We start from the raw sequence: 10,829 nt of genomic DNA, 5'->3' as shown, positions 1-10,829 counted from the left end.
TCTTGGACAGTACACTCTTTCTCAGAATGGTTCTCTCCACTCCCAGTTCCAGAGATGCTTTCAAGTCCCACACGCCACACACAACGTCTACCGACCCAGGTGAAAATTTCCTGTTGGTTTTCTGTTGGTTCCAGTATTGATGGTTTATTAGCACATTCCCCGTAGTTGATGGGACCAGTAGGTGATGGGACCAGTAGGTGATGGGACCAGTAGGTATTGGAACCAGTAGGTAATGGAACCAGTAGCTGATGGAACCAGTCACTGAAACCAGTATCCGAAACCAGCAGCTACTGGTTTCAGCTCAGGGTTGCATACATGCAACAAAATTGTTACTCACCGAGATGGAGGACGCCCCCAATCAACAAGGTGGTGCCCAAACGAACTCAAATGCATGTTTCTGCCCAATTTAGCAACTTTAGGGTTACAAGCACATAACTTTTATGGCTATCCAGATGGTTGTGCCATTCGATTAGTAAGTCAGTGCTTATTGTAACTTGCACGTTCTACATTCCTGTGCCAAGTTAACAGCATGCATTGGGCGTTAAACAAACAGCCTTAGTGTTTAAGAATTTATTGTGCTTGATCGTCAAACATCTGCTTGCGCACTTTCGATTTCAGGAGATCTTGGATCTTCTCAGCCAGGATCCTGGGCAGATTTTTTTCCGTGTCAGCAGTGTTGACGTCTTTCTGCTGTCCCCAGTGCTTGAGTGTTTCTACAAACAGACGAGTCGATTTTGAGCATTAGACAACAAAAAGTAGTGATTGCGGCAACGACAACTGCCACACCATAGAGGCAGAGCTTGGGTTTGAGCACTAAAGCTCCGACATCACTGGATTAGGAATGTGCATGACTTAGTTTCACAAGCTCCACAAAACCCAAGTTGTCCTGTTCGGCAGCTGATGGCAGTTAAATTTGGTGCACAGTTTCATGTGCAACAGATTGTCAGTTGAGCATAGGAGCCTACCATGCACCCCATCAAATTTAACCCAAACTCAGAGATATCTTTCCATATTTCCAGTACAAAGTGCAACTTCTGTTCACCCTATATACCAAAATTTTGTTTTGACAACTCGCAAAGCAAACAGCATGAATTTCACTCTTTCATTTTCGTTCATGCTGCCAGGCTGTGTAAAGATGACTTCCTGCATGCGCTGTGGAAAACTATTCATGCTAGTTGTACCTGACACAACAAGAAGTTTCTCCGGTGTCAGCGGCTGCTTGGGCTGCTCCCCCAATGCTCTCTTCCTGGAGCCAACGGTCCCTGTGACGCTCCTAGATGCAAGAACGTTGCTTCCCCATATAGCGTGGGCAGCATCCTTCACCACCAAGGTAGCCTTCTTGTTCCCAAATATTTTTTTTGCACACACACCACTTATTGTTACGCCTTTCGTCAAATGGAACTGTGAAAAAGCAAAATAATGGAGGAAAATCCCTACTGTAAGGAGCAATGAAACAAAAAATGCTGCATGTTACTTCTGCTAAACATACAACAAAACTAACAAATTGTTTAACCAATGCACCTGGCACAACACAACGATGTAGCACATGAATAGTATGTACAGTCTATCACACTTGTCTATGGTGCACAAGTGGTGTGCTGCAAATCAAATGCAGTAAAATGTTATTGGTTACTCTGTTAGAGACAATGCTTTTGAGCCTGTGCGGTTCATCTAGTATATTCAACTGCACATGAATGCAAGAAGTATCAGTGAAATTGAGTATCTGCTTTAGAATTTTGCCATATTTCATCCACACAGCACTGCTCAGGTGCTCAAGACAGGTGTGATCAGCACTGTACACCTTGCTATTGCTGATAATAAAAAAGAAAAACTGTGTGCTGGTCCCAACGGTATTCATACTTCTCTCAAAAAGTACACTGAGTAAAACTGAAGACTTGAGCATGCTAAAAAAATAAAAATGGTAAACATGCTGCAAGCAAGAAGCTTTAAGAAAGCTTTCGTAATTAACTATACCACCTAGATCTATAGAGTAGCTGTGACTACCAATAGAAAAAAAAACGGTTAAGCATGAAAAGCAGCTGCAGACAGTGACATTAAATTTCGAGCAAATTACTTACAGAGCCATCTTCCATATAAATGAAATCTCCATTTGGGCCTGCAAGAAAGATATCAGGTCCTTGTCATGGCACAAAAAAAAAAAAATTATTGTCAGAATATCTGAGGTGACATCTGAGCTGACCTGGATGTGTAGTGTTCTTTTCTCCACCAACAGTGCTTGTCCTTTCCTCTGGTTCTACAGCAGTAGATGAGCACGGTGCTACGCAACATTTAGAATTATTCAAAAATGGCTTATCTTGGTGCACAACTTGCTCTAATTGAAACAAAGTTTACTGTCTATGAAACCAGAGCTGTTACTTACGGAGAACACGTTCACTGCAGGCCATGTTGTCCATAATCAACAGATCTAAAGTTACAAAGATATAGTGACAGTAACTGTCACTCCAGTTTTGAAATGCAGGGAAGTATTATAAAAGAAGCAAAGTACTCACTTCCGACGAAGCTTTCTCCTTCATCTGTCTCAGAATGTGCTGTAATAAAAATGATTCAGGTGTAAAAGTTTAGATTTCAACCCCTCAAGCCTGTTAAATCTGGATGCTTTTGTTTAAAGCTTCATGCTAGTCAGAGCGTGCCTTAGAGCATTGGCTGCTTCTAAAAGCTACGATGAGGTGCACATCTCCAAGTCAATTCACTTCGGACTTTCAAACCAAAAATCACAATGTAACATAGCGATAAACCATACCAAGGAAAAATTTTGTTCGTTCGAGGTTTTCTCGATTGGCTACTCTGTTTTACAGTTCAAACTTTACTTTCATCTATCCACCTCCACTTTCAAAGAACCAACATCATTTCATTATCATGGCACTAGCATCTTCTATATTACATACTGACTGAAGCTGCCATCTTACTGCAGAACAGCTGAACTTACACTCCAAAGTTAATTCATGCTGTGTTTGGCGGGCACTTTTTCAAAACAAATAAAAAGTGCAGCACTCTTTGAACTCGTTCGGCAAGTTCATCAAGTAAAGCCAAATCTCTATAACCTTTACTTTGCACATACTACTGAGCGAGTTGCTTAGACAAAATATGAATAAATAAATAATAAAAAAGCTGACTTCATTAAACAGGTCAAAGTATGCTATATTACTGTCCCAGTGAAATATGGAACTGATGCATTTACTCAAGAGCATAGGTGTATGCAGTTCTTATGGGGAAACAAACCTGACAACATGCCCCGACTGCAAGGCACCCGGTCTTGTTCTACTGCAACTGCATGTACACAAAAAAAGGGTGCACAAGTTTTTATGTAGCACATGAGTTGTCATGTAATCATTATACATGGAGCTTTTGTCAAGTAAATAATGCAGAGCAAAAAGCATTCTTACGCTTGAAAAGCTTGCTTTCAAGGGATCTCTGCAGGCTTGCAACCTGCTGCTTTAGAAACTGGTTGTCGTGCTGCAGCTCCTCAGCACGCAATTTCCACATGTCTCTGTCCTTCTCAAGCTCTTTAACCACCAGCGCCTTCGTTCTCGCCTTCCACACGTCTTTCTTCTTCTTCATTTGAAGAATTTCACTTTTTGGGCACAATTCATCACTATCGGAGGACCCGCTGTCCGACGGAGTGTCTGTCCCTTTCCTTGGCTGAAATTTCATCATGCAAAAAATGACTTCATGAATTCACTAGGATGGCTTGGTGGGCTAGTTGGTATTGCATCTTGAAGGCTACTGTGCACAATAGACAGGAACAACAGAAGCAACACAAGTATCGGCGCTTCACTTTGTGCTTTCTTCTGTTGTCCCTGTCTATTTATTGTGCCCTAGCTGTAGCCTTCAAGGGTCTCATGAGGGTTTTGCTTTCAGTAAAAAAAAATGCTTCTTTTATAGTACAGTGCACTAATGAAGACCATGGCACACTTACCTGTGCTCTAGGTTTACGCCCAGAGTGCGCTTTTTCCAGATTCTTTTTAAGAATTTCGTCATACATGTTTTTTTTAGCATTTGCTCTGTCGTTCTTTTGTTTCTGAAAGAAGTCGAAAGCACAATTACAGATGATGATCAATGCAAGACCAGCAAGTTTTCAGCCGTTTCAAAATGTAGGCAGCATAAATAGCAACCTTTCTTTCAGCCTTTTTTCTTTTTGTTTGGGACTCCACGAGCTCATCAGGATCATCATCTGACGTCGTTTCTTGCATAGGTATTTTTGGTATCACCAACCTCTTGGCCCGCATTTTCGCGCGGGCGTCATCTTCGCTTTCTGTAAGAAATTACGACTATAAAATTGGAACCGTAACATTTCACATACCACACATACCTGCCAGCATCAAGACTTGCGTGTTGTACAAACCAGTGTTTGTGTCATCCACGGGGTCTCGCCAGTACGCGCTGTAAACAAAGCGGTTGTCGTAGTCGCTGGTGTCTTTGGGATCAAACTTCTCGATGTCATGCACGTGAATGACGTGTAACCGTTTGTCGTGATCGTCCAGGAAACGAACAACAGCGTACATGGTAGTACTGATGATTTAACAAAGCCTTAAATGGCATCACACACACACCAATCTCTGAAAAAAATGTAGCAGTCGCGTGTCGCGCACGTGTCGTGTCCATTAAAAATAACACCATAACAACTCCTAGCGGCAAGACTGGGCAATACCAATAACTGCGTGCGGAACAAAATAAATAAATAAATACACCTATAAACAAATAAAAAATGCTTTAAATAAGCTTATAAACAGGTGTAAAAACTGTTCATGTTATAAACAATGTATAAACTTACTAAGATATAATTAAATAGATATGTGTTTTTGAAATCCGGGTTGCAATCCAACTAATTCAACGCCGTACAAGCCAATCCAAGTCGTTTGATTGTGTGAGATCATGGAGAATGTGCGAGTCCGAGCGAACTATGAGCGAACTGTCGTGATTGTGCGCGTGAACACAACGTGTGGCTTCATTACTTAGAAGGTTTTCGGTGAGTTTGCAGTGCGATATTTGCGTGGATCCGCACTGAGGGAGTATGCCTCGTAGAAAGGAATACCTAAACCCAGGCAGCGCCTCCGCCATCCCGTATTCAACGAAAACATATCTCGAAAGATCAGCCTCGAGCGTGCAACAATCACGTCGTGGACTGCAGCAGGACACAAATGTCGCTGGCGGGTCGACTGCTCCGACAGCACTTCGCGTACTGACGCAACCTCCGCAGACTGATGTTGAAGGCGACTGTGACTCTGAATCGGCACATGAAGCGGCCCCAAGTGACGAGCCGCAGCCTTCCGTTGGCGCAGAAATGACAGACGAGCCACAGGGAGATTTAGGGAGCTTCTCTAGTGACGATTTGCTGGCACTGACTGTCAATTTTGTCCTCGAATTTGGCATCCCTTGGAAGGGAGTCGAAGCACTCCAAAAGTTGATAATGCACATACTTGAACGACATGATATACCAGTTACTAAATATCTTTTCAAGAAGAGTGTCGGGGCAGAAATAAAAGCCGCCCGGTTACACTTCTACTGTGAAAACTGTATGACGCTCCTTGCCGTAACAAGTGGCGACCTTGCAGCGCGGAATGCAGTGCGGGTAACGTGCACCGTATGCGGGCAACGTAACAGTGGGCCGCAGATGCTACGCGATGGCCACTTTTTCATAACCCTGCCCATCGCAAAGTTGCTGTCTTCGTTACTTGCCGAGAATGATGCGAGCACTGCACTCCACGAAAGACTGAATTCAATAAACGAGAGTATGTCTGTCGACAAAGATGAAATGACAGACATAATAGATGGCACCTTATACAGGGCACTTAGGCGCGAATTGACATCAAAAAATGATATCACTCTCACTGTTAACAGTGATGGAAGCGCCGTGTTCAAGTCATCGAAGTTTTCTGTGTGGCCCGTTCAAGTGATGGTGAATGAACTCCCAGTGTACATGAGGCAGAAAAATGTGCTTGTGTCTGCTCTGTGGTATGGCCAGAAACATCCCGACATGACTCTCCTACTGAACGCATTTGTTGAACAAATGGACGGTTTGTCGACCAGTGGGATCACATGGAAGGCAGGCAACGAAACTGTGCATTCCAAGGTAATTTTTTTTTAATTATTAAAGCTGCTTGAACAACACGACTTCAAGACATTCTAGTTGTAAATGCTGCACTGAGCTACAATGCATAGACGAGGCTACATTGTTGTGCCAGCTAATTTCTTCCAGTCATGATGAAATCCAGGCCACTTGGGCATAATGACACCATGGAGGATGGCACACTAGTTCATCTTTGTGTGTATTCTTTTCTAGTGCGACTTTATCTCTAAATACTGTCAATTATCTAAGTGTCAAAGTGGTATTTACTGCGTTGTGTTTACTGTAACTGTTACAACTTACGGAGATCATGTCCCTTTATGCAAAAGCATGAAAAGTGCTTCTTCTGAATGGATTGTTATCAATTGAAAACTGTTAATAACATCACCCGATCTTTTCCTTGTCCTCAATGTCTACTGCAATAATTGACTTGTGTCTGGCAAAGAAAACAAGCCCTCTATCCATTTCCTTTTTGTTGTACTTCATTGCAGAGGGTAGTTAGGGCTAACAGCTTCCTTTTTTGTCCTTGCTCATGCAGGTGTACTGCTTCAGCTGCAGCGCTGATGCACCAGCACGGGCAGCCATGCAGCACCTAACCCAGTTTAATGGGTATTATGGCTGTGGATGGTGCTTGCATCCAGGGGCAGCTGTGAATGGTTAGTAAAGATGTCGCATTACTGCATAACATGGAGTCAGATTTCTGACTAGATATGTTGATCAGAGTTTCTCTCTTTTTTAGCAATTTTTATGTAAACATTCACCTTGTTTAATGTATCTGGGGTTGCCATTTCTCATCTCAGAGGCAAAAATGTGCTTTATGTCGTAGCGATTCTATGTTTCCAAATTCTGGCACATAGTATGTTTTTCTAAATGTGTTCTAGAAGTAAATTCTCAGAAATATCACTGAAAACAAGTGTGCCATTTACAATCAAGCTTAGCTGTGCGAGATTTTACAAACTTCTAAATTTGTGAGGTTCTCTGTTTTTTTTTCTTACTATTGCCAAACAGGAACTGTCAAGTATCCTGTGGACACTGTTTCACCTGACAGGACAGCAGAAGGCACAAAGGAAATCATGGCCAAGGCTGCTGAAGCTGGAAGACCAGTACAGGGAGCAAAAGGCATCACGCCTTTGATTAATCTTCAGCACTTTAATATAATCTGGGGCTTTACTCCAGATTATATGCATTGTGTGCTTCTAGGTGTGGCACGGCAGATGACGGAGGACTGGCTCTCTAATGTAGGCGAGGAATATTACATTGGGGCACCACAAACTGTGGCAGTATTAGATCAACGTTTGTGCTCTATAAAGCCGCATAGCTGTATGCCACGACTTCCCCGCTCAGTTTCTCTGAGAAAGTATTGGAAAGCCTCGGAGTGGCAGCAATGGCTACTGTATTTTTCATTGCCTTGTCTGGAAGGCCTACTTCCACGGCAGTATCTTAAACATTTTGCATTGCTTGTGAAAGGTATTGCCCTTCTTCTGCAGGACACAGTGTCCCTCAGTGACATTTCTGTAAGCACAGACTGCTTGGTAAAGTTTGTTGTCGACATGCAGTTTCTCTATGGAGAAAAAAACATGACTTTCAATGTACATCAATTGTTGCACATGGCTCAGAGTGTTCTGAACCAAGGACCTCTTTGGGCACATTCATGTTTTGCTTTTGAGTCTAACATTGGCCAAATTAAGCAGCTGGTCACATCAGCAAAAGGTGCCCCACTGCAGATTGTAGAGCGCTTAATGATGGCCAGCAACTTCAGGTATCTAAAGGCTTCAGCTAGCCCTTGCACTCTGAAGTTTTTGACAAAAGCTGGCCCATCAAATAGTAAAGGTGGTTTACTGCTCAGCAAACCCCGAGCTGTGTCTGACCAGCTGCTTCACCTTGTGCAGGACCATGTTGGCAACATCGTTAGGGGCCGTGTCATGGAACATGACCGAGTGATTGTATCACCGGGTGTTCGGTTTCACAGTGAGCAGTACTCAAGGCCGAACAAAAGTGACAGCACTGTATTGCAAATATATTTGGGAACGTGCTTGAAGTTGAAGCACATTGTTTCTATTAGGGATTCGTCAGGAAATGTAAGGATTTTTGCACTGTCAAACAAATTCTTGTCACGTCGTGCATTTGGCACTGAGCACATAATGAAATCAGAGGATGCGAATTCCCAACAGCTAGTGGAGCTGTCTGCCAGTGTTGTCCCTTGCAACTATGTAGAGGTCAATAGAAAGTGTTTTTTTCAGAGAATTTCTTTGAAAATGCTCTCTGGTGGTTGTTAAAGGGACGCTTAAGAGCAACATTGAATTAGTTTCATCATTCTATAAAAAGGTCTCATCATATAAAAATCGCACCAATACCTTCTTATACCTACTTTTTGTACTTTTTGTCAGAAACACTTCACATCTGTAAAATTAGTTTTTTTTGTTCCTTGTGTGTTGTGGCTTTATTAATAATTCACTGCTCAAGCCACCTTCTAAATTACAATGATATGAGTAGAAACCTCAGATGTGTACACCGCATTGTCATTGCATGTCAAGCTGTTAAATGAATGGGCTGTTAAAAAGAACCTCCACATGTCAGTGAACTGCAGGTGTAGATGTTTGTGGATTGTGCAGTGAAACAGTTGTTTTTAGAGGAAGTGAGAAATGCCATTTTCAATTGATTTAGCTATTGCCAATTTGTGCAAATTCATGCTGTATACTGTCGAGTGCCTCTTGAATTACTAATAAACTTCATGATTGTGAGTATTGACAATTCTCATTGTTTAAGCCCAGCTTTAGCCCTGTCTCTGGGTGTAAACATTTTGTATTATAAAAAAAAGAAGAGAAAGTGTGCGCTGTTGTACAGTACAAGGTTTAATGTGCACTGGGTTGGTCAAATGTTCCCAGGCAGTGCTGTCATAAGATTACAAGCGTAGCAGCCTGGGAACGTTTGAGCACCCCTTTATATTTGAACACACCTTGTGTGTTCAGGGTGCATGCAACTCTTCAAAATTCCTCCCTTTTTTCTCTGTATCCTTTGTACATGTATGTTTCCAAATTAAATAACAATAAAACCATTGAAATAAAAAAGAACATATTCGAAGCCTAAAAGTCTAGGAATTTGTCTATGAGCTGCTTCTTTGTGCTTAGGCAGCAGTGTAGATTCACCAAACTTCATTTCAGCACCAATATGCTTTGTTCTTCAGGGCATTAAAAATATGAAACACTGTTAATGAAGCGATAGACACCTACTGTGGCTTAGGTGCTGGCTCCCTTCTGGTGTTGCACTGTTTTCTTCACGACATTTTTTATTGTTCATTTCCCCACCTGTACGTCAACCTTGTCGTACATTGTCTCTTTCTCGACTTATCTCTCTGCTTCACTATGTCTCGTGCATTTATGCCACAAAATTGGTTTCCCCATCATGTGAGCAGCATGTTAAGTTAGTATACTCCAACGAAGCAAAGCCTAGTTTATGCTTAAAAAGTCTCCGCAGCTAATCTGAACATTTTTTGTGTGTAGTGAACTACTTCTTGTGGAATAAAGGCTTCACTATCACAAGCACTATGTTCATTATAATATAAACTTATTAGAACTAGTCAGAATGTTGAAATGCAGAGCACCCACAAAAATATTCTTTGGATATCTTCTTTAGTCCTTCGAAAACCCAAGACACTGCCTTGAATTCCCTTGACTTTTGTTTTTTGAAACCTGTATAAACAGTCTCTACGTCATATTTCTCTATACTACATCTTAATTGCTCAATGTATTGGCACACCACTTTCAAGTACAGTAAAGTCTTAGTTATAATCAGAAGATACAAGCCTCATGATTGAATGTTTCGGCTAGTTAGAGTTCTCAGGAAACCACGAAGTGGACCACCACTATAATCAGTTCAAGCAGCTGAGAACCGTCCGGTATTGCCTAATGGTCCCAGCAGCATCCCAGGGTGAAACCAGTAGCCTGCTTGAACCAGTACAGAAAACCAGCAAGCATCCTGCTGGTACCAGTAGAGCCAGCAGACAGGGTACTGGTCCCAGTAAAGAACCAGTAGGCACCCCACTGGAACCAGCAGAAAACCAGTAGGCACACTGCTGGAACCAGTACAACCAGCAGGTAGCTTGCTGGGACCATCAGCAAACCAGTAAGAACCAGTAGGCACTTTGCTGGAACCAGCAGAAAACCAGTAGGCACCCTGCTGGAACCAGTACAACCAGCAAGAAACCAGCAGATTAACTGCTGGTTCCATCAAAAACCAACAACTCCCAACAGAAAACCAGCAGGAAATTTTCACCTGGGGAGGCTAGTCTCAACTTTGACATGTAGTCTCTAACTTTCGTTTTCAACTCATTGAAGTCAGAAACAGTCTTTGCTGCGAACTTCATCTGCTGTAGTTCCTTACTACTCTGCCATTCAGTCGCTGCACTCTGTTTAGTCCGAGGACAGTTCTACGTACGTGATCTAACTTCCCAAATTCATTGCATAACAGCAGTTATTGTGGCTCACTCGACCACAATCCATTCACATCTTCGCCTGATGCCGTTCGTGTCCTCGGTTTGTCTGTAACTGTAGTTCCGGCGACCTGCCCTTTGGCGGTACTAAGCTATACTCTTCAAACTTTTGGGCTAGTTTAGCTACATTCTTTGGCTTAAACCAGTTGCCCGTTTCATGCTGGAATAAGCACATAGCTCGTGCGACATCATCTCCTTCGCACAGTCAGACACTATGAGTGCACAAAGCTCTTACAAGGTCTCTACTTTCCAGAA

At 42.5% G+C, this 10,829-nt stretch overlaps 2 protein-coding genes across 3 annotated transcripts; one reads left to right on the top strand and one right to left on the bottom strand.

Annotated features, from left to right (window-relative positions):
* Nucleotides 1–555: 555 nt before the first annotated feature.
* LOC142804164 (BEN domain-containing protein 5-like) lies at nt 556–4,662 on the bottom strand. The gene is made up of 11 exons (XM_075890807.1): nt 4,331–4,662; nt 4,134–4,273; nt 3,938–4,039; nt 3,405–3,660; nt 3,241–3,288; nt 2,511–2,549; nt 2,381–2,425; nt 2,201–2,278; nt 2,079–2,116; nt 1,182–1,401; nt 556–713 (listed from the first exon to the last, which is right to left on the bottom strand). Exons 1-11 carry the CDS (start codon nt 4,521–4,523, stop codon nt 571–573), a joined length of 1,302 nt encoding a protein of 433 aa, XP_075746922.1. The 5' UTR covers nt 4,524–4,662; the 3' UTR covers nt 556–570.
* A 132-nt stretch (nt 4,663–4,794) lies between these two features.
* LOC119171848 (uncharacterized) lies at nt 4,795–8,427 on the top strand. Of its 2 annotated transcripts, XM_037422707.2 has the most exons (3): nt 4,795–6,091; nt 6,624–6,741; nt 7,094–8,427. In XM_037422707.2, exons 1-3 carry the CDS (start codon nt 5,033–5,035, stop codon nt 8,359–8,361), a joined length of 2,445 nt encoding a protein of 814 aa, XP_037278604.2. In that variant the 5' UTR covers nt 4,795–5,032; the 3' UTR covers nt 8,362–8,427. The 2 variants fall into 2 exon arrangements, with proteins under 2 accessions (XP_037278604.2, XP_075746921.1); XM_075890806.1 differs by lacking the exon at nt 7,094–8,427 and having other exon boundaries at nt 6,624–7,012.
* Nucleotides 8,428–10,829: the final 2,402 nt, after the last annotated feature.

Source organism: Rhipicephalus microplus, chromosome 3, assembly GCF_043290135.1.
Source record: "Rhipicephalus microplus isolate Deutch F79 chromosome 3, USDA_Rmic, whole genome shotgun sequence".
Lineage (NCBI taxonomy): Eukaryota > Metazoa > Arthropoda > Arachnida > Ixodida > Ixodidae > Rhipicephalus > Rhipicephalus microplus.
Note: the sequence above shows the minus strand (reverse complement) of the source record. Positions and strands in the feature narration are given on the sequence as shown.

Coding starts and splice junctions, on each gene's coding strand:
- LOC142804164 (XM_075890807.1), bottom strand. CDS start 4,523: ATGTACGCTGTTGTTCGTTTCCTGGACGATCACGACAAACGGTTACAC. Junction 4,274..4,330: donor GCAAGTCTTGATGCTGGCAG/GTATGTGTGGTA, acceptor AATTTCTTACAG/AAAGCGAAGATGACGCCCGC. Junction 2,279..2,380: donor CTGCAGTGAACGTGTTCTCC/GTAAGTAACAGC, acceptor AATGTTGCGTAG/CACCGTGCTCATCTACTGCT.
- LOC119171848 (XM_037422707.2), top strand. CDS start 5,033: ATGCCTCGTAGAAAGGAATACCTAAACCCAGGCAGCGCCTCCGCCATC. Junction 6,092..6,623: donor ACGAAACTGTGCATTCCAAG/GTAATTTTTTTT, acceptor TTGCTCATGCAG/GTGTACTGCTTCAGCTGCAG. Junction 6,742..7,093: donor TCCAGGGGCAGCTGTGAATG/GTTAGTAAAGAT, acceptor ATTGCCAAACAG/GAACTGTCAAGTATCCTGTG.